General features: G+C 37.0%; 3 protein-coding genes across 7 annotated transcripts in view; 1 reads left to right on the forward strand and 2 right to left on the reverse strand.

Annotated features, from left to right (window-relative positions):
- Positions 1 to 3,561: 3,561 nt before the first annotated feature.
- LOC107660175 (proheparin-binding EGF-like growth factor) lies at positions 3,562 to 6,079 on the reverse strand. The gene is made up of 6 exons (XM_016449419.1): positions 5,873 to 6,079; positions 5,025 to 5,231; positions 4,658 to 4,862; positions 4,392 to 4,547; positions 4,216 to 4,306; positions 3,562 to 4,122 (listed from the first exon to the last, which is right to left on the reverse strand). Exons 1-5 carry the CDS (start codon positions 5,913 to 5,915, stop codon positions 4,234 to 4,236), a joined length of 684 nt encoding a protein of 227 aa, XP_016304905.1. The 5' UTR covers positions 5,916 to 6,079; the 3' UTR covers positions 3,562 to 4,122; positions 4,216 to 4,233.
- Positions 6,080 to 7,465: 1,386 nt separating this feature from the next.
- On the forward strand, positions 7,466 to 15,775 carry LOC107660176 (RUN and FYVE domain-containing protein 1-like). 2 transcript variants are annotated; one of them, XM_016449420.1, is made up of 17 exons: positions 7,466 to 7,765; positions 9,411 to 9,584; positions 11,096 to 11,213; positions 11,312 to 11,413; positions 11,555 to 11,678; positions 11,761 to 11,822; positions 11,926 to 12,061; positions 12,201 to 12,302; positions 12,551 to 12,667; positions 13,072 to 13,239; positions 13,335 to 13,432; positions 13,661 to 13,780; positions 14,503 to 14,632; positions 14,773 to 14,867; positions 15,123 to 15,189; positions 15,459 to 15,536; positions 15,611 to 15,775. In XM_016449420.1, the coding sequence occupies exons 1-17, from the start codon at positions 7,483 to 7,485 to the stop codon at positions 15,752 to 15,754; spliced, it is 2,118 nt and encodes a 705-aa protein (XP_016304906.1). In that variant the 5' UTR covers positions 7,466 to 7,482; the 3' UTR covers positions 15,755 to 15,775. The 2 variants fall into 2 exon arrangements, with proteins under 2 accessions (XP_016304906.1, XP_016304907.1); XM_016449421.1 differs by having other exon boundaries at positions 15,123 to 15,171.
- A 1,521-nt stretch (positions 15,776 to 17,296) lies between these two features.
- LOC107660177 (heterogeneous nuclear ribonucleoprotein H-like) overlaps positions 17,297 to 22,408 on the reverse strand; it is a 12,288-nt gene continuing 7,176 nt past the window's right edge. For 2 of the 4 annotated variants that reach the window (XM_016449426.1, XM_016449422.1), the window contains 5 exons: positions 21,103 to 21,206; positions 20,855 to 20,990; positions 19,753 to 19,836; positions 19,570 to 19,668; positions 17,297 to 17,423 (listed from right to left, as the gene is read on the reverse strand). In XM_016449426.1, the coding sequence (XP_016304912.1) occupies positions 17,320 to 17,423; positions 19,570 to 19,668; positions 19,753 to 19,836; positions 20,855 to 20,990; positions 21,103 to 21,206 (527 nt within the window). In that variant the 3' untranslated portion in view covers positions 17,297 to 17,319. Of the gene's footprint in view, positions 17,428 to 19,437; positions 19,669 to 19,752; positions 19,837 to 20,854; positions 20,991 to 21,102; positions 21,207 to 22,408 lie in introns of all 4 variants that reach the window. The other 2 variants (XM_016449425.1, XM_016449424.1) reach the window with 2 other exon arrangements.

The raw sequence follows: 22,408 nt of genomic DNA on the forward strand, positions 1-22,408 counted from the left end.
TATTCTTTATATTCTTGCTACTACAAATGTAGGTTTTTGTGCCAAAATTCTGCAAATGTTCAGACAGTATTTCTAGATTCCCCTTTGAGCTGTATATAGTGAACGAGTATCTCTATCAGGCACCTTCAGTGTTGAATCACAATGGCTCTGTCGACACCTCATCCATCAGATCTCGTGTTTCACCGGCGGAGTGACAGTGTGTCCGACTCTGCGGCAGCTGCTCTTCTGTGCTGCCAGAGAATCATTAATACACCACACACACACCCTGCTCAACACAGGTGAGTGACTGAAAACAAACACCTAAGACACGACACCTTCTCGAGATATGTATAATGAACCTTTAGCCCAACACATTCTGGTGGCCTAATGAGATCTCCAACTGTCTGTGTGCGCACTTCCATTGTACAATGGAAATGAGCCATTGTTACAGCAGGAAACACCTTGCCCAACAAATGGGTTTTGAGAAAAGGCAAGTTTTTACTGGCAAACAATAAATGTTACTCAACTGGGTCATCTTACTCAACTGGTGGAGATGTCTCAAAGGCAGAGCCACTACAAGAAATGTCTGAGCGTATGTCAAGTCACCTTTATTTATATAGTACTTTATACAATACAGACTGTTTCAAAGTGGATTCACAGTAATAAACAGGAAAGTAATAGAATCAGTGATGCAAAATTCATCAAATAGCCTATGAAAGAAATTCAAATTCCACTGTAAAGCAGCTCTAAAACAATAGTGTCATTATTCAGCTCAAGTCAATTTTGCTAATTCAGTTCAGTTCAATGGCTGTGTAAAGTTCATCGATTATTAAACAAGTTCAATTTAGCTATAAGCAGCTCTACAGAAGACAATAGGGTTATTATTTAGATTCTGCCAGTTCTGTGTTGATTCAGTTCAGTAAACCCTTAGTCAGGGTAGCGCCATATTTAATTTTTGACAGGAATAAAAATTAGGCTATGAGGAAAAGAAGTGCAGTGCGTTCAATGGATTGTACTGTTTTTTAACATCATGGCTACCGATTGTTCAGCTGACAAAATGTCTTTCCAAAAAACTTTAAGTAGACAAAATACAGTTTTTATTCACTTAAAATTCAAAATGGCTTCTAAGAGAGAGCAGCTTCTGAGACATGCCAAAGCCACTGGAAGGCAAGCCTGCAACCTTTAGCCAAAAAAGTGTAACGGCTATTGCTAATGCTTTGGCGGTATGCAGGGAAGTAGACCAAAGGCCATTTTAGAGGACTGAGGTGCCTCATGTGAAGTTAGCCATTACACTTTTTCCAACGGTAAATACTACATTAAATAAGACAGTAAAATAAGACAATCTCTGGACGTGCGCTTAGGACTGCGCATGCGCACTGGCTGGTCTAGCCTGAAAAATAAGCTTTTTTAATGCTATTTGGGCAAAAGAAACAACATATATGAGACAGTGATTTCAAATAGGAAATTTAATCATAAGAATGATCATGAGAATTTGATGTTTCCCCATTCAAACAGATTTCAAAGATGGCTGCTGAGTGAAATTACTTGCCTTAAAGGGGCTTTGACTACATTTTTAGAATGCCATATCATATGTGAGACGCGAACGCAACGGTTAAATGCATCTAGTGCATGTGCGCTAGAAAAACAATGGACAAGCGGTGTTCACACCAATCACAATTTTTCAATGCATTGCCTTTTCTTCATTCCTCTGTGCTCTGTGTAAACTGCCCATAACAGTGTTGATGTTGCAAAATTCATCAGTTATGAAACAAATTCAATTCAGCTATAAAGCAGCTCTACACAAGACTATAGTGTTAAATTAATTGAAGTTTTATTCTCATCTGAGAGCAGTGATAGTTTCAGAAAAAAATCACTAGTATATTTCACAATTAATTATAAAGAAACAAGACTGACAATATTTTCTTGTAAAACATACTTTGATGATTTTCTTTTTTTTTTACAGATTAAGCAAGCCAAAGGTAGCAGTGGCATGGAACCCAAACTCCACCAGAAGACAGAGATGGAGAAAAGAAGCTTGGGAGAAACTGGACTCAGTCGAGGGGTCATTTCTGCTCTGGTATGTCATCATAACCTTCCTGAATTATGAACTGTAAGCTCAACATACTGCCAGGGCGTGACCCAAACCCATATGTACAGTATTCCGACCAGATGTGGCAGAGTTAGATTGGATAGCTCATAAAGCACGAGAATGATGTCAACCCTAAAAGAGGGCTGTCGGCCACCCAGCGTGTGATGAACAACCCATATCCCCTGCCAGATCGGTCAGCTGACCACGCCATATCCAATTACCCAAAGCTGAGTGAACTTATATGAGTATAAAACAATAACTGTTTATGTTGTCCTTTAGTATCACTAACAAAAAGTGATAAAGTTGGGACTCAGCAAACACTTCTTCCGATGCCCCTGTATGAAGGATGTCACCCAACAGGAGCTTTACAAACAAACAGCATGAGTCATTCATTCAAGCAGACAGGCACTGTGTGGAACAAGCTGAGCTTGTTAATGCGTTTTGCGGAGGTGGTTTGCCACAGACGTTTAAACATTGGTTTAAAACAGTGAGGGTTAAAAGTTAAAAAAACCAACAAAGGATCTGAGACCGACTTCAAACATGCAAAAGGAAATGAGTCTGTGCTGTGGGTTCCTCTTTTAAGTCTGTCACGGATCCAGTTTTTATAGATCAGGAGAAGTAATTTCAGTTGAGTATAAAATGCTGAAGGTGTGACCAAGTATTGCAATTTTCTGTCAAGGAAGTGCAATTTCACGATGATGCAAGCATATAATGCAAGGTGAGAAGTTGCATGTGATGGGTGTGTTTGTGAAAGAGGTTTGTTTATTGTCAAATGGCCACAATGCAGATCACATGCTCAGGATACATGTGCATGTCACATGAAAGACATCTTTGGAATTGAGAGCAGGAGGCAGACTAGACACTTTTCTTTTTATGCCAAAATGTAGACATTACAGTATTTTTGTCGCTATTCCAGTTTTCAAAAATATCTTCAAAATGGGAAACCGGTCCTAACTGCTCTCATGAGGAAATGACTCATTGCATCACACTGGAATCTTCCTCCTTGGGAAAATAACGTGCATACAATTCTCTAAAGAAATTACAATAACTTGGTCTTTTATATAAAAAGGTTTTATTTTTTGCCTTAATTTCTTGTCGGAGCATTTTAAAAATATTCCATACATACAATGAGAAAATGAGAAAACCACTACTGTGTCTTATAGAGCAGGATGCTGAAATTAAATAAACAGAAACTGAACTAATAATTCACATTTCTTAATAGGAACACTGTTCACTAACAGTGCAAGCATTTTACTGGCCAAAAAAAAAAAAAAAAAAGAAAAAAATAAGCTTGAAATATGACATTTCATAAAGTTTACTGAAATATACATTCTAACACTGCCCTGAACATCAAAATACAAATAATTATAATTCCAAAAATTCTCTTCATTAAATGCATCAAAAATATCAAAAATCGCATACCATTATAATATACTATTATTTTGATTTTCGGTCTAGCATTGTTCAGTTCTCATTTACTGAATAGACACGGATTACTACTGCTTCTTTTAATAAATAAAATATTACATCAACATACAACACAGAGACTTTCAAATACGTTGCCAGTGCATTAGGGCTGGACAAGGTTGGTCTAAATCCAAATAAATATTAATAGTTATATATACATAAATAAATAAATTAAAGCATAGCCAGCAACGATTAAATACACAGTGCACAAGACATGAACAAAAATGCTTATTTGTAAGAATACTTAATTTAGGCCAAGCTTCTTCAGTACTAGAAAAAGCCTCGCCTCTAAAACTCAAACTACATTCCCAACCCCGAAGAGTTCCTTCTCATTCTGTATCGAACAGCTCGGTTTCTCTTCCCGACCGAGTCTGTCTGTCAAGAGTTCCAGTTCGTGGCAGGTTTTGAGCTCTCCTGTGAACCATTTTTGCGAGTCATTCGTGAGTCAGGCCCTTCACGGAGACACCACGACGCCTGCCAAACAAATACTGTTACTCTATCCTCCTCTCCAGCACGCTGTGCCCGCTGCTCCGCACAACATTCAACTTTGCCACTTCATTTTGAGGTAGAATTTCCACACGGTTGCCCTGAAATAAAACAAGAACACAGATGTCAGGCGACTGAGTCAAATCATGCTGGATGATTTTATGCAGCATGTACGAATGGATGACCTCGCTCACCGTTCTCTCCCGTCTCGTTTAGTGGTGTGGGGCGGCTCCCAGTTTAACTTTCTCCTCATTTTCCACATTATATGCACCTTGCTTGTGAAACCTAGATGATACAAAGATTGACATTATGATAGACTGCAGACATCTAATTGCTCATAAAAAATTAATGGGGGAGATTAAATACAAACCTGAGTGCCAGTAAAAGTCCAATGATGGTGAGACACAATGAAGAGAGAACCACGGCCACCACAGCAAGCGCTGTAGTGCGGTTATACTCTCCCTCATTCTGCTTTACTTCCAGGGAGAAAAGGTGACATCGCTCTCCCGAATAGCCCTGGTCACATCTGGAAAAAAAAAACAGCCATTGATTCTCTTAAACGGCTTTAAAATATAACCATTTCAATAAAAGAGTGACAAAAAAATACAGGAGAAATGGTTTAAAGGAAGGGCTTACATGCATGAGGGCCCCTTTAAGTCCCTGAGATTCTGGCAGGTGCCGTGGATACAAAAGTCCTTGTACTTTTTTAGACATGGATTCCTTTTCTTGCCTTTTCCCTTTCCTTTGGCCTTCTTCCTTCCGAGCCCCTTCCTCTGCGAGCCTTCACGTTTCTCCGCATTTAAAACTGCACTCGGGTCTTTGGGTTTGCTTGAAAAAGCAACTGTTTTGGTGGGAGAGAAGAAGAAATGTAGTTATTCATACTAAAATTTTAACTACAGCATAAATGCAAATCACAAAATCTGTGACGAATTGCTTATGCCCCTCTATTGTAAGTCACTTGGGATAAAAGCATCGGCTAAATGCGTATGTTTAAATTAATTACCAAGTGGCACTTCGTAATCCCCTGAAAACTCATCCTCCTCTTCATCATCATAGTAATACTCGTCTTCCTCCTCATATTCCACTTGCTTGTTGTCCACAGTAGATCTCTTCTCACTCAGTGCCTCCAAAAGATCAATCACAGCTGTCTGTGCAGGCCTCTCGCTCTCAAACCGCTCTATAGATGCACCGCTCACCGATGTGACAGCCACTGAATGGAAAAACATAGTGAATAGCCATTAAAACTTAGTCAGTTAGGCTGATTGATTGTTAAATGTTTATGCAGTGGATTGTTGACTACAATGTAAATTATATACTTGCTGGTGTCTCAGAATTGTATTTTTTAGTCGTATTTTTTGTAATTAATGCATAGAGCCCACTAATATTTTCCCTTTTAACTAGAATAAATACAATCGAGTTTATTTCACGATCCAGAGACTGACATGCAAATAAGCATGTTTTAAAACTAATAATAGGTTGTGTGCATTACCTAAAACCCTTAGAGGGTGCTGAGGGGCTTCATTTACAAAAATCTTGCATGCACAGACACTGAGCTAACGAATGAATGCATGAGACAAAAATAAATATATCCCAGAATATTCTTAAAACAGAATGACTGAATGACATTGTTGACCCATTAATAGGTTCACTGGCAAATTCGAAGTTTTCGAAGAAGAAAAAAGCCTCAGTTGAATATGAAACAAGTCATGTTATGAATTTCCACTTACTTTATTAGTAAAACCAAAGTTTCTTTATCAAAAAACGGAGTATTTTACACTTCTATAACTAGCAAAGGGTTGTAATGCGACACCCTTCAGCAACAAGCAACCTCGGTCTGTCAGTTATACTCACCGATGGTAAAGACGAAAAGACGCAAACTAGTTAAAAACTTCATATTTTCCCTTCTGGTAATGACGACGATAGATTCAGCTGTTAAAATGAAAATCCTTCCCACTGTGTTAATTCCTTTGAAGCCACCGTAGATTGTTACTCAGTGTCTTCAAGCGTTACTTTGTTACTGTGAGCGTCTCTCGTGCGTCAAGGTTAAAAAATCAGCCGCGTCTCAGTGACAGCCATTTAAATATGACTGTGGCCACGCCCACTATAGAGCTGTAACAGATTGTGTATCAAGACAAACTCCTTTGATGATGTTTTATTAGCTGTTTTATTGGTCTACACCTCTTCTTTTTTTCACAAGTTTTAACCCTCCTACTGTGCTACAAATCTACACCCACCTGTGATCATCTGGCCTACTTTGTAAACAATTAAAAATGCATGACTTTTTGAATAGAGCACATTCACTTTTGGTATTTCATAATATCTCACAAATTGTATAACAAATTGTATATTCTGGTATTAGTAAAGTAGGTATTATAGATACAATTTTACAGTTTCAGCATATTTCACAAATAACTTGCCATTGTAAATAAGGCTCACTTTGAAAATCCATCGCAACAAATCTGCTTATCAACATTCTTTACTGAAATGACCCAAAGACAATAAAAGGTTAAAAACAACACCTGCCATGGTTTTGATCACGAGTTTGAAGTAATAAAAAGAACATAATATTATGTCATTATAATTTCATTTGCAGGAGAGCCATGCAAGTGGATCAGTATAAGCACATTAAGGGAAAATATTTATGTAAACCATATTGAATTTTCGTTCAAAACATGTTCATGTGTTTAAACAGACATTAACTAATGCTCTGATAATGAAATGAATGTTAGTTTTAATGAAAGTTACGGTTCAAAACACCTGTAGTGAAGCAACTAAACCAGATTCAGATTTGGACTAACACTGTGATCAAATGAATGAATGAGAACATGTATGAACAAACATTAAATTGCTTTATGGGTTGAGATCTAACAAATCAGTTAACCTTCATTATTTTTAATCCTTGACATTATTACCCACAATTGCATTCTTTCATAATCACACATCGTGTCTTTTAAAAATGCTTTGCATCAGACAAGTCTTTCCCTAGTTTTGGAAATACACTGAGCAGAAAGCATAAAAACGAGAAAAACAGCAAATGGTCTGTGTTTCGCCATTTAAATCAGCAAAACGGCGTTCGCTACTGCCATCTAGTGGATACATTAAACTCGTACATAGACAGTCCAACCAATATGCACACATAATTTGTTCAACTTTAAAAGGTTTAAAATATGTCTGTCCGTATGTGGGTAAGTTTTTCAATCTATTTTTAATATGTTTTACTTTTTTTTTTTTGATTTTGGTTTATTTTGTATTTGATTTATTTGATTTCTGTTCAATATCTTCGTTCTTTCTGTTCTATTCGTCTTATTTTTTATGCATTTAGTCATCTTTCTATTTTTTTTTAAATCGATGTCTAAATATAGATTAAAAAAAAAACTCCTCGATCGCCGATCGATTTGTCTCCCCTGAGCGATCAAAAAGCGATTGCTCTGGTCTCGAGTCACATGTTTTGACAAGTAAACATGGCGGACGAAGATCCAAACACCAAAGTTGAATGCGAAGACGTTCCTGCAAAAGAAGAACAACCAGTGGCTACGGAACCTGGGCAAAATGATGTCGCCAGCGATACCGACGAGGTCCAGAAGGACAAACGGGCAGACAGCTCCTGGTCGGCGCCGATTCTGTCGTTTGCTCGTAAAGCGACGGAGACGCTGAGCAGTGGAGTGAATCACTACAGCGCGGGGTTAAAGGGATCGGACGCATCACAACACACCTCTGACACCTCAGAGCCCCCAAAGACAGCAGGTATGACACCTGTTCAGCTCTCTGATATTTAAATATAGGGATAAGAAAGTTAACTGACTGCGCTTACTTAGTAAGATAAGTAGTCAATAACAGAATTAAAAAAAAAAAAAAAGTACAACGATAATGCCATATTTTTGGAAATGGGACCTTGGTATTGCCATAATATTATATATAAATTTACATGCACACTACTTTTTTCCACAACGTAAATTGGTGCGTCGCGGATGTGAACATTTTTAAATGCACCATGAAAATCAGACGTTCAGATTGGTACGAATGTATAAGGGAAGGTGTGTAGGTTTACCATGAAGTTTTTAATCAATTTTTTGAAATTTTTTTTTTTTGGTTTACTTAAATAGCCCTGTGGGAAAAGCCAATCTGAAACTACAAATATCGCTTGCCGTGTCATATTTTAGATGCCAGCTACTGCATCTATATGTAAATTCCCAGTTTTGTTTTAGGAAAAATGTATAATAAAATTAAAATATGTGCAGTATATTATGTTTAAAGTATTTTTCACGTTTTTCTACCTAATATATTGTTCTGTGTATTATTTAAATTATTTTTTATTTATTCCATTTTAAATTATTTATTTAAAAATGCATTTAATTATGTACGCTTTATTTTAATCTACCTTTTAATTATTTAATTTTAAACTGTAATACTGTAGTTTATTTTAATTATTCTTTTTTGAATCATATTGCCTTTTTTAATCAAATTATTGTTACTTTTCTATCAAAATTGGCATTTATTTTAGTGTAATCATATTTTTTGTATTATTTTATTTATTTATTGTTTTTACACTTTTCTTTTTTGTACTTTTCCATGGTCCCCCAGCTCTCCCTTGTGTCTTACTGTTTTGAAAACCCTGTCATGCTTGACATGAGAAAATAATAATTGCTTGTGTATTTTCTTGACGAGAAGTATGAAACTGTACTAGTAAAAAAAATATATTGTGGATTAGAGTAGAAATACTCAAAATTATAACATGCCAAACTAGAGAACACTGCTGACACTGCTTGAAATATCATGTCAGCTGCCCAAATACTATGGTATATGAACATATTAAAAGTGATGTACTTTAGTAAATGACAAAGAACCATGTTATCATCTGATTGCAGCACTGCTCCATCAAACAGTACAGTTTTGTAATAGAGATCTATAAGTGTACCATTCAAAAGAATGTACAGGTCCAATTGATTGCATCACACAGGTTAGTGTATTCATGAGGTCAGTCCTTGCAACTCTTATCGGGGCATTATCCATTTTGATTAGGCATCTATGAGTATAACAAGTGATTTATACATTTGAATGCATCTAGTGTTATATGGTGAAAAACATAACCTTCATTTGTGGCTTTTTTGGGGTATGATTCCAATATGTAACATAATTGTATTGTAGACCATTACAGTATACAGGAAATGAATAATGCACCTGCTTCCTGACTCTGAATATTTTTTTCTAGCAGGAAAATCCACTTCCCCTCAAGTTCAGTTTAAGCCTCTTTATTTGTTATTCTAAGATACCGTAATATTTAAGTCATTGTGTTTTCATTTGCGCTTAATTATACTGACTCACCAGTTAAACTGATTAGTCCTGCAGATGCCACAGGAAGTGTTTGTGTTAATGCATCTGTGTTGTCCAGCTGTGAAGGATCCCATGGTGGTGGAGAGGTCAAACCTCCTCAGCATGATGAAGCTCAGCATTAAGGTTCTGATCCAGTCCTCCCTCAGTCTCGGCCGCACGCTGGACTCTGAATATCCACCTCTGCAGCAGTTCTTTGTGGTTCTGGAGCACTGCCTTAAACATGGGTTAAAAGGTGAGATGGGACATAAATGCTAAAAGTGAATGTAGAATTACGAAATGTCACTGCGTTCATAAAGGTAACTCTCACAAAAACATACTCCGGTCACGTTTCACCCTCATAATCAAATGAGAAGAATAAAAAATTATGTATTTTCAAAAATAAATATTTTAGATTTATTTATTTATGTATGTATGTATCTATTTATTTATTTGTTTATACAAAATATATGATCTATCTATCTATCTATCTATCTATCTATCTATTTACATATTTATGAACATAAAGCTTATTTGACAGAGCTTACAGTGTGACTTTTAATTTGGATGGTGCACATTTCAGTTTGAGGTGATTCTCGTTATTTTAATAAAGTCATTTTTATTATATAAAATTATTTATTGTACACTAAAAATAAAATGCTGCAATGTAATTAGTTTCGACAAATACCTCCATGATTTATAAATACTTCAGAGCAGTGTTCTTTTCATATCATTGATATACTGTTTTTAGTTTTTATGAATATTTTTGAATGAAATTTAGTTTTTATATTTTCTGTTTTCAGAAATTGAAGAATGAGAAATGTGGCCTTGGTTGCTAGCTGAAATGCAATACGTTTAATATATGTATTTTTATATATTTTATTTCAATTTCTGATTGTTTTATTCAAGCAATGAAAATGGTTTTCTGTTTTTAATTGTAGTCAACAATAATAACGCTGCTTCGGGGTTTTAATAAAGTATTTAATAATTTTTTTTCAAGAGGGAAATGTTTAATTGTTATGAAAACTTAAAGGCTACATTTCTTGAAGGAAAATATGATTTTTTTTCTTATTTATTAGGGCCCAAGCCACTAAGGCGCAGGGGCCTATTGTTTTCCTAAGGACTATTATTATTTTATTTTATTTTTTTCTTCGACTATCCGGGGCCTTTTGGGGGCCTTAACATGCTCAAAAACTCTTGAAAATTTGCACACGCGTTGGAACCTGCGGTCATTAGGACGCCGCAGAGGCTGGGACCCGGGCGTGGCACAGGGGCTCTACGGCGCCCCCTGGAACACAGTCGGAAAGCTTGATGTATAGCTCACACATACTTGCACGTATTCATATGAAACTCAGTACACATATAGATGTCATTGAGCCAAACAACTTTTGCACTGCATGTCATAGGCTCCGCCCAACAGGAAGTTGGCTATTCAGGACTGTGTAAAAAGTGCATGCTCTGGAATTTGATATACTTGTCTGAGGATTTCCAACCGATTGCCACCAAACTCGGTGAACATGATCTCAGGACATTGGGGACGCAAAATTGCCAAGGGATTTTTGATATCTCAAACGGTTTGGCCGTGGCGAGGCGACGAAATGATGGCGAGAAATAGGAAACAGGATGTGTCTAATAACTGTTGCACATTTGCAGCTATATTTTGTTTTGATTTTGGAGTGTAAAACCTAGATATTCTTGACAGGTTTTGTGAAATTAACCCATTTTATGGCCTAAATCCTGCATGTCTCTGTCTCTCCTCCTGTGCAGTAAAGAAGACTTTCATTGGTCAGAATAAGTCTATCTGGGCTCCTCTGGAGTTGATGGAGAAACTGTGCCCTGAGTCAGCTGACATTGCCACCAGTGTGCGGGATATGCCTGGAATCAAGTAGGTTCCCATCACAGGCGTTTGTCTTGAATATAATATCCTGTCTGAAACCGTGTAATAGGAGAGCGTGAGGTTCATGAGGTTCTGTGTTGTTTCAGGACAGGCCTCGGGCGAGCTCGAGCGTGGCTTCATCTAGCTCTAATGCAGAAAAAAATCGCAGACTACATGAAAGTGCTAATAAATAGAAGAGACCTTCTTGGGTAAGAGCAGTTAAATTCCAATGATCTTTAATATTTAGACTCTTCTACAGAATTTGTGTAATATCATACAAAATACAGTATTGTAGTGCTATTCAGTTCTGGGCTTCCCAATGTAAATTCATGGTTTTTTTTCTGTCTCAGGGAGTTTTATAACCCCGGGGCTCTTATAATGGAGGAGGAGGGGGCTGTGATTGTAGGGATGCTGGTGGGTCTGAATGTGATCGATGCCAATCTGTGTGTGAAAGGAGAGGATCTGGATTCCCAGGTGAAACATATAGCTGTCCAAACCATGTTATCAGATGTGCTCTTTAACACTGACACTAAACACTGTGTTCTTGTTTCTGCAGGTGGGCGTCATTGACTTTTCAATGTATCTAAAGGATCCGCAAGCAACTGAGAACACACAGGAGTGAGTGTGATCACTTAGCAAAGATTAAACATTAAATCACTAATTACATGGCAAGAACTAGTTTAGTAATTTTGACTCTTTCTAATTCTTTAACTGCTAACAGTGATTCAAAAATGACAGCCATTCTTGACCAGAAGCACTACATAGAAGAACTGAACCGGCATCTGAGCTGCACAGTGACGGATCTTCAGGCCAAGATGGACTCACTGGAGAAGACCAACAGCAAACTCATTGAGGAGGTGGAAATATTACATTGATTGTTTTTTTATGGGCTTTATTATGACCTTATATTTTGCATATTGTAATTTCTTGGTTCTAAAATGTGCACATTATTAAATACAGGATTAACATGGAAAAATACATTTATTTGATGTACAGCTTACAGCAGCCACAGACAGAATCAACGCTCTGCGCGAAGAGCAGGAACAACTTAAACAGGAAAATGCAAATATTCTCCAATCTAGTCAGAGGAAAGAGGAGGTGAGAATTGCAATAGAAATGTTATGTTATGAACACAATCAATCAGTATGAAATCATTTTGAAAAATCTGCCTCTATTCACTGGAAAAGTCGCTAGAAAAAGTTTGGAACGGATCCTAAAAATGGCCAAATGTAGGCCTGTCTGTTGGTTTATTACTAAAAAATTAATCCATGCAGTATTTTGTCATTCCAAAAGACGGTTTTATTTACTAAGAAAGTTTTATTTACTCACTTTGGATTGTTGTTTAGGTGACTCTACAAGACAGCCAGGTTGAGCTAGAAACATATCGACAGACACGGCAGGGTTTGGATGAAATGTACAGTGTAGTTTGGAAGCAATACAAGGAGGAGAAACGAATCCGGCAGGTAAGAATAAAAGAATTCAGCTCTAAATGTAAAATCTTTTTCGAATTTGAGTCTGTATTGTATTGCATAGTATTAAAGGAATAGTTCAGCCAAAAAAAGAAAATATACTCACCCTCATGTTGTTTCTTTTTTCTGAGATATTTTGAGGAATGTGGGTAACCAAACAGTTGCTGGTTCCCAGTTACTTTCATAGTATGGGAAAAAAAATACAATGAAAGTCAATGGGGTCTAAAAACTGTTTGGTTACCTTCATTCTTCAAAATATCTTCTTTTATGTTCAACAGAAGACAGAACCTCATATAGGTTTAATAAATGATGACAGAATTTTCATCCCTTTAATGCATTAATGTAACTATAATATTTTATGGAGCCAAAGTATCTAAATAAACTGTTTGGCAAATCAGGAGCTGCAGAAGGAGCTGGAGCTGCAGATCGGTCTGAAGCAGGAAATGGAAGTTGCCATGAAACTCCTGGAAAAGGACACGCATGAGAAACAAGACACGCTGGTCGTGCTTCGACAACAACTCGACCAAGTCAAGAATCTCAACTTACAGATGTTCAACAAAGCACAGGTGTTGCATCTTATTGTCTGAACAAAATGTTACTGGAATAGTAACATTTACCTGTTACCAATTGAAACTTAAGTCTTGTCGTTTAACCTATAAAGGAGTCTGACCGAGTGGCCCAGAAAAAAGTGGAGGACATGCAAGAGCTGGAAGAGAAGGTGATTCAGATGGAAGCAGCCATGAAGGAACTAGAGCAGAGGTGCCAGGACATTTTTAAGGAATAATTCACTTAAAATAATTCATCATTTACCCACCCATGTGATGTTCCAAACCTAATGACTTTGTTTTCCTTATGATCTTTGGAAGAATGTAGGTGAAACAAGTCATACAGGTTTGAAACAACATGAAGATCACAGATATGTATGAAATGATAATGATATGTGTGTAGTTTTTCTAGACCTGATAAAGATGAGTACTTGCTCCTTAGGCTTCAAAATTCAGAAAATGTGCGCAAGAACACTGATGAAAGCCAGAATGAGCTGAGATCGGAGATGAAAGGAAAAGTGAACGCTCTGCAGAAGCGTCTCGCTGACCTCGACACACTCCGGTAGTGTAAATCAAGCTTCGAGAAATGCGCTAACTTTGCTGTCATAGATACCTTGAAGGGATAGTTCATCCAAAAATAAAAAATGTTGTCATTTCTCTCGCGTGCTTAAGTTGTTCCAAACCTGTATGCATTTCTTTCAGCTGATGAACACACAAAAAAATATTTTGATGAATGTTGGTAACCAAACAGTCGACTTCCATAGAATGGAGAAAAAAAATACTATAGAACTCAATGGCTACCGTCAACTGTTTGGTTACCAATATTCTCTTGTGTGTTCAGCAAAAGAAAGAAACTCATACAGGTTTGGAACAAGTGGAGGGTGCATAAATAATGATGGGTGAACTATCCCTTTAAATTTAAACCAGCTGTAAAATATTTGTTTTGAATTTTTCCTTTACTGTTATAATCACTTTAGAAATCTCATCCTGCATTACAGAACAATTTTTAAATAAATTTTATTTATTTAATATATTTTATTTCAGTTCATGTTTATTTTATTCATTAAATACATTTATTTTAATTTAATATTTTTTATTTTATGTATTCCCCCAATTGTTTTTGTTCTCTAAAGATCTATTTTTTGTTGAAATGTAAGTTTAAAAATAATTAAATAAAAAACGATGGGGTGAAAAAAACAACTTTTTTTTTAAAGGGGTCATAATTTCACCCCTCTAGATTTAGATTTTTTTTAGGTTCAATTGTTGTTTCTGTTCTCTTTTCAGGGCAGGCCTGGAGTCAGAGCTCAGCACAGAGAAGGAGCAGCGGCAAAACCTACAGAGGGAGCTACACAGAGAACAGGACAACAGCGCAGAGCTGCGCACACAACTGCAGCAGCTGCAGGGCCTGCAGACGGTCAGATACACTGCTGCTTCAGCCATAAAACTAACCAGTACAAGTCAATAAAGACTTTAAATGATACAAAATCAAAGCAAGAGTGAAGTTTTTGTATTATGGTGTTAATCAATTATGACACTCTGCCTTTGTTTCTGCAGGAGCTTCTTGATCTTCGACAGGAGAAGAAACAGCTCCAGCAGCTGTGCGAGGAGCAGGAACAGGCTCTACAGGACATGGGCCTTCATCTCAGCCAGTAAGACAACTCCACTCATATTTTCTGATATTTCTGGATAATGACAGTTGTCTTCTGTAGAGCTGCTTTATAGCTGAATCGAATTTGTATCATAATTGGTGAACTCTGCAACACTGACAGTCTTTTTGAACTGAATTGAATCAAAGCTGAACTGACTTCAGCTGAATGATGCTTTTGTCATTTTAGAGCTGCTTTACAGCTGAAAGTGTTCATTTGCAGCATGCTAAATGTCTTGAACTAAAATCCTGCTTTCAGATCCAAACTCAAGATGGAGGACTTCAAAGAGGTCAACAAAGCCTTGAAGGTAAAAGAGCTTCATGAGGTAACCTTTATTGTGTCCATTTGCACAGCAAAGCTAAAGATCCCTTCTTAGTATTGCTTTCCAAGTATTCCTGTTTTTTTTTTACTTTGCTGTGTAACTTTTTGTACACTTACTGATGTGACTTACTTTTGTAACATTGTCTTTACTGTCACTTTTAATCATTTTAATGCATCCTTAATAAAGGTATACATTTTTTTTCCCAATAATTTAAGTAACAAGTAACGTTCAGTATCCCAATAAATTTGTTTTTTGACAATTGTCTTATCAAGGGTCATGCCTGGCTAAAAGACGATGAAGCTACACAGTGCAAGCAGTGCCAAAAAGAATTCTCAATCTCTCGGAGAAAGGTGAGTGATGCTCCACTCTTGTCACTACACCTCAGTCTTTGGCATGTAACTCAACTCGTTTTTTCTGTTTGAAGCACCATTGCAGGAACTGTGGAGACATCTACTGCAACAGCTGCTCCAGTAATGAGCTGGCTCTGCCCTCGTTCCCCAGACCTGTCCGCGTGTGTGACATCTGCCATTCCCTACTGCTCCAGAGAAGCTCCATCGGCTCCTCCTGACAGCATTCAACATCTCTGCTGATCGTGTGTGTGTGTGTGAGAAACTACACGCCAGCTATATTCATCAAACTCTCAATCTCTGTTTTTAACACTTATGCGTTAATTACTTGGCTTGTTTGACTAAAACCTTTGATTGTTGCAAAACCATATGGTTTTTTTTTTACAGGAAGACGCAAGGATAATTAGAAACTAACATTAATCTGATTGTATTTATGATAGTCTCCATTTTAGGGAGAGCACTAACATATATAAGCCTTTCATGTGTTCACCAAGAGTGGATGCAGAGGATTCATATTTCGATACTCATGCTTTTTAGTATCCTCTTATCAAAATAGGACAGAATTAATTTTGTAATGATTTTGTAAATTCTGCTGTGTTCAATTTTATTTTTTAAAGGAGACATGGAATTACTGAATTGTTATCACTAATTTTCAAGTGTATGTGCTTGTGCTATAAATATTTAATCTGTGCATGTCATACAAAAAAAATATACCACTATCAAAGGTCAAAAGTTGGGACCAGTTCCTGTATGAAGTTAGTAGATATGCGAATTGTTCAACAAAATGTGTAAATCATTCATAAATCCAGTCTTACAGAAATAGAATTGAATAACGATGGTTTTATGAACACATTTGTAATGCTAATATCATGAATGAGGCCCAAAGTCTGTAAATGATTTTTCATTGTCCAAAGACAAAACCACATTTATAGTATGCAAGACTAAAGAGCAGATGGATTGTATTTTCTCCAACTTTTGTTGCTCATGCCAGTCAAAAAAAAACATTTTTTACAAAATTTTTAAGGCTCTCGGAATACAAAATGTCTGTTTTAGATTGTATGAGTGTCCTGTGTTGTACCCTCTTTTGTCTCCTGTTCAGTTCATAAAGCTGTAATGAAGTTTCTGAAGATTTGATAGAATTGTGTACGGTTTAATAAACACTGCCTCAAATTAGTATTAATCCATCTGTGAAGCCATGAGGACATTTGTCCACTACACTGAAATCACAGGTGATACACTGCATGGGGAAAAAAAAGCAAATGCAAACAGTAACATGCATCTAAATGAAACCCGTCCATGTCCCACCATGCTTTAAAGTTATACAAAAATCTTTTTTTTTTTCTAAACTTAAACACTCTTTAAACGATCGGCCTGGAGTAAGCATTAAGTACATGCAAAACACCTTTGCAGGAGCCAAAAGTTTAAGATATGATGCTACAGTCACTGACAGAGTGAAACCTCCGTGTGCAAAGACGTCACGCTGTATGAAAGGCTTTGATAAAGTTGGCCTAAAGAGGAAACAAATCACCTCTTTAATACTCTACTGTAAAAACAGATTTACAGGCACCTCTCCAGTGTGATACGTGGGCTGTCACATTTCAGCAAATAAAGTTTCTCTTTAACATAAATTACTACCTCTAGTCAGGATTTGTTTTCAACCATGTCAAAAGGGAAAAAGAAGTTCAGCTCCAAACACAACTTGGAAGGGAGCAAGGAACAAAGAACAAACAAATGAAAGAGGACACTTCAAATTAAGGTTATAAAGCAGCTATGAAAGGCCTGGACGCTACATCCCCCAGCCTCCCCCCATGCCGCTGTTGAGGCCGTTCATTCCCATGGACCCGCGGCTCCCTCCACCGTAGTAACCGCTCCCCATTCCGCCCTGATTACCTGACAGGAGAAAGAAATACACATTTTAGGACCAGGGAGTTCTCAGTGCGGAAAGAATCGCCATTTATACTATGACGCTCAAGGCCTGGTCACATGACAAGCGATGCAGGTTTGTCATGGAAGGGTGATTTACATGGTTATTATAGTTAACTACACAACAATTAAAACCATTATCAAAAACATTTGTCAATTGAAATACAAAATTTATTTCAGCTAGTTGCCAAGTTTTCATTTTAATGTAATTTAACTTAATGTAATAAAATAAAATAAAACTAATTAAAAAAAAACTACAAAATGACAAAAACAAAATTACTAACACTTTGAAATAAAATGAAAACAAAATACACAAATAAAACTTGATCAAATTATTAATAATTATACCGCAATACTATTATGCGACATTTTAAAAATTCCACATGAAAAGCAACTAGATAAAGTTTGTAGACAAACTTTGCTGTTGGCTTGAAAAAGCCTAGCCAAAAAGTCTGAAGTAATTTTATAAGCTTGAAGTGTAAAGGGTTTCAGTTTGAAATAGTTAAGTTTTAATTTACAAGTTTTAAAAGATAAAAATAAATAAATAAAACCAGCTGATTTAACAAAAAAAAAAAGTTAAAAACTAAAGTGTTAAATAGGTTAAAACGCAAAACCCAGTACATTTAGACAAATTAAGATAATTAGACAAAAAAAGCAACAAAAAAACCCCAGCTAAAACCAGCAGATTTAGCAAAAAAATAAATTACATTTAAAAAAAAAAGCTAAGGAAACAACTTAAACCAGTTAATTTAGCAAACAAAAGCAGTAAGCGGTATCATAAGAGATATAGAAGTCATCGTTAGCTAACTATGGTCGCAAGTTCCATTAAACTCTATTGGTAACAACGGAACTTGCGGTTTAGTTGTTTGTTTTTACACAATGGCATAACCCATGTAACGATACATCAGGTGAATTGTCTGGCAATCAATAACTGCACTTTAGTTTAAATGGTCAGATGGGGTCAAAGGTGAAACCATTTAAACTTTGGGTGTAAACATTACATCAGTTAAAGTGCATGCAATCCAGTGTCAGAGATAATGCTGGTTTGATGATTGGGAGACTTTGATGGAGGTCATGTGATAGGGCCTTGAGCAATGCGTCAAATTCTAACCCACTTGGACCCCTAAAAGATTCCACCAGCTTAAAGAACTCTCTGGATGGTCTATTTGGAACCAAATTATACATCCCAAAATACTAAGCCTTAACCAGCAACATGCATCAATAAACCAGCACAATGCAATCAATAAAAACAAAAGCTTTTTTTCTTTAATTATGTATCCTGTGTACAAATTCTGCATGTCCTAATTCAGAGACTGCATCTTTCGAAGGCAGCATTCCTAAGACGTCAATGCGGGGCGATAAAGGCTAAATGCATTAAATGGAGCCTCAAAATGAGTCCTTCGTTTCCCGGACCATGAGTGCTGCAACAGATGAATCCTTCACAGTCCAAACTATCCCAAGATTCACTGTGCACCAGTAATAAGAGGACTTTTATTGAGAGAAAAAGCGGAATTGTACTTTTAAATGTACTATTGGGTTTCAATTTACTTATCAATATAAGAGTCAAAAAGTCTAGTACAAACTTTACTGCCACTCATCAACAGCAGCTGTCACAGTTTCTATGCAACAACAGCAATCCACCATTAGCAAGACCATCCCATTTAAACAATACTTGGTTTGGCCTTCATAGACTTCAAAGAATGCAGCCCCTGTATTGGGTGGGACACAGATGATGTCATTTATAAAATGATCAAATTAAATGCCTGTTTTGGTTAGTAAGCTAACCATCACCATAATCTACGCATTTTACATGCAACCTTTACTGAATTGTGCTCTCTGTTAAATATGTGAACATTATGATATTGAAAGGTACACATTTATTCAACAGAAAGATACTATGTAGTCAATGTAAAATCCAGACAAACTTTATTAAAATTATATTATTGGCATTGAAGTACTGTTTAATTGTGATTGTATTTACCTCATCAGCTACAACAGGATAACACGAAAGGCTTTTTAATCAGGCATTACAAACAGCTACCCCTAGGGGTCCAAGGGCGATAGGATTTGGCAGGGAACCGGCTAGCAGAGCTACGGAAGAGCTGACACTCACTGTAGTCACTGTAGCCCCCCATGCCACTCTGATTACCATAACCTCCGCTGTAGCCAGAGCCCATCTGTTGGCTGCTGTGTCCGTATGATGACTGGTTTCCTGCAGAGCGACAATTATGCATTTATGATAGCTGCTCAGATAGAGTTACTAATGTCTGAAGGAGAGGTGAAGAAGAGGTCTTACCCATACTGCCCATCATTTGGCCACCGTATCCTCCACTTCCGCCCCCTGATGTGGAGTTTAGGAACAGCTCCACATAACGGTGTTCTGCATGAGAATAAAGGCCCATTCACACCAAGAACGATTACAAAATGTATTTAGCATCCACTCCAACAGAAGATAACATTATGTGTATTATAAGCATATGCCGCAGTTTTGTCGTCTGCCGGTTTATATGCTAAGTGGATTCTGATTGGCTATCAATGTTTTTGTCATTCATCAGCTTGAAAAGTTGCTTTGTCAGTTAAGCCTAAAGTATACTTCAGTTTTTACACGTCCGCGAGGTTCAGCGTACAGTGCGTGATGCGAATTTTAATCATCAGAATAGTACGCGCACCGTCTGATTTTTGTAACCGCATTGATTGGTTTTGCACTAATCAGTTGTTCCACAAGGTGGCAGCACTGGCCCAGGCCGTTGTTTTACAGTAGAAAATGAAACTAAAGAGAACAACAACAACAAAATAACGGAGAGTGCAACAACAATAGACAGCCGCACTGACAAGCGCTTGTGTCAGGGGGTTATGAGAGAGCCGCAACTTTAGTTGAAAAGAGTACAAAGACATTTTTATCGGACATAACGTCTAGAAAAAAAACAACAGATGCTGGACAAAGATGAAGCTTTCCACAGTGCATGTGTCGACCGCCTGCGTTCGCTCACACTATCAAATGGAGGATACTTTGAAAGGCTGTGCGTTCGACTGTACACATACGCTAGCGAACGCGTACAAAAACAAAGTATACTTTGGGCTTTAGGCTCCAGAATATCATCTATCATAACCAAAGTTTTATTAAGGTGTTCAGTTTCCTTCAATAGAAGAATGCAGACATTCAAGACCCATTAATAGGACTGAATTTAAACGTATAGTTCACTCAAAAACAACTTCTCTCATCATTTACTCAATCTCAAGTAGTTCCAAACCTTTATGAATTTCTTCCATCTGCTGACACAAAAGAAGATATTTTAAAGGATGTGGGTAAACAAACAGCAGACTTTTAATTTTTGGGTGAACTATCCCTTTAATGAAAATCATTCAGTTTTACTTCTGTTTCTTCTCCTAACACTTACGCATATTGGCTTTGTCCTTTGACATGGCTGCCACGGCGTCCTCATGTGTGGCAAATTCTACATCCGCCTCGCCCGTTACTCTTCCATCAGGGCCGATCTCCAGGTGAACACGCACTGGGTTCAGTGGAGAGAAGAACTAGAGAAGAAAACATGGAGAGAGACAGTGAACAGGACATGTATGTAATCAAATAAACGCTTTGTATTAACAGATACTTGAAATAAACACATATGTGTGTATAAGGACTCACATTGTATATGTCAGTTTCAGTGGCTCTGTATGGAAGGCCTCTCATGTGCACACAATGTCCCGTTGTGCTCTGAAAGGAGGAGCTGCCGTCTCCATAACGACCATCTTTGAGGCAAATAAGAGCAAGAACAAGTTAAGAAAAAAAATATTCTGCCTGATAAGCCTTTCACTGTCTGTTTTACTTAACTGTGCACAAGTATCTTGACAGGAAGCTGTAGAAACAGGGCAAGATTCAAAGATTTATCTCAGAGTAAAAGCAAAGCTATTCCTTTATTCTTCATTTAGCAGAGGCTTTCTTATCTAAAGTGACATAAAACAGTTTATTACAAGGAAAGTTCCTTGAAATCACATCAGGTTTGAAACTACAACCATTCAGTTAGCAGTCCAAATCTGCAACTATTATTTTGGAACTACTTCAACCGAGTGCCATAGTGTCTACATTTTTATCTATATGCACATTACCATTCAAAAGTTTGTGGTACATTTTTTCTTTTAGTTTTTAAAAATTATACTTTAATTTAGCAAGGATGCATTAAATCAAAAGTGACAGCAAATGTTCTTTTTAACTTTCTATCAATCACATAACCTTGTAAAAATGAAACATCCACAAAAAAAAAAAATCTGGGGTAATCATAATTTTTTTTTAATTGATAAGTTTTTTTCAGCAAGGCAGTACCTCATCAAAAGTAACAGAAAATATTTTTATATAAAGACAATATTTAAGACTAGCCTATATTTTTATTAAAGGGGTCATATGATGTTGCTAAAAAGAACATTATTTTGTGTATTTGGTGTAATGAAATGTGTTTATGCGGTTTAAGGTTCAAAAAACACATTATTTTCCACATACTGTACATTATTGTTTCTCCTCTATGCCCCGCCTTTCTGAAACGCTCGATTTTTACAAAGCTCATCGGTCTGAAAAGCGAGGTGTGCTCTGATTGGCCAGCTATCCAGTGCGTTGTGATTGGCCGAACACCAAGTGTGTGACGAAAATGTTACACCCCTACCATACTGTGATGCCCTGTCCGGCCGGAGCGACGAGACAAAAACATGAAAACCCATTATAAACGAGGCATTCGTTGCATCCAGTGGGGACATAATTACGGATTATAATGACTTATACTGTCTTTTGCCGCATAAACGTAAAACCATGTCTGCATTTGTGATCGGAGAAACGACAAACAACAAGCCCTACTCTACTCTGCTCAAAACTCGCATTTGAATCATCAGTGGCAAATTCTTTAAATATAAAAAACGTACTTACAGACTGTGAGTCAGAACAGCCGGCATTGTAGTCTACTCTC

Source organism: Sinocyclocheilus anshuiensis, unplaced genomic scaffold (assembly GCF_001515605.1).
Source record: "Sinocyclocheilus anshuiensis isolate Anshui unplaced genomic scaffold, SAMN03320099.WGS_v1.1 scaffold888, whole genome shotgun sequence".
Lineage (NCBI taxonomy): Eukaryota > Metazoa > Chordata > Actinopteri > Cypriniformes > Cyprinidae > Sinocyclocheilus > Sinocyclocheilus anshuiensis.

What these genes read in the sequence shown, in the direction of transcription:
- LOC107660175 (XM_016449419.1), bottom strand. Translation starts at nt 5,915, where the DNA reads ATGAAGTTTTTAACTAGTTTGCGTCTTTTCGTCTTTACCATCG. An exon ending in GGATTACGAAGTGCCACTTG is followed by an intron (nt 4,863 to 5,024) that starts GTAATTAATTTA and finishes CCACCAAAACAG; the next exon opens with TTGCTTTTTCAAGCAAACCC. An exon ending in TTAAAGGGGCCCTCATGCAT is followed by an intron (nt 4,548 to 4,657) that starts GTAAGCCCTTCC and finishes TTTTTTTTCCAG; the next exon opens with ATGTGACCAGGGCTATTCGG.
- LOC107660176 (XM_016449420.1), top strand. Translation starts at nt 7,483, where the DNA reads ATGGCGGACGAAGATCCAAACACCAAAGTTGAATGCGAAGACGTTCCT. An exon ending in CCTTAAACATGGGTTAAAAG is followed by an intron (nt 9,585 to 11,095) that starts GTGAGATGGGAC and finishes CCTCCTGTGCAG; the next exon opens with TAAAGAAGACTTTCATTGGT. An exon ending in AGGAGAAACGAATCCGGCAG is followed by an intron (nt 12,668 to 13,071) that starts GTAAGAATAAAA and finishes TTGGCAAATCAG; the next exon opens with GAGCTGCAGAAGGAGCTGGA.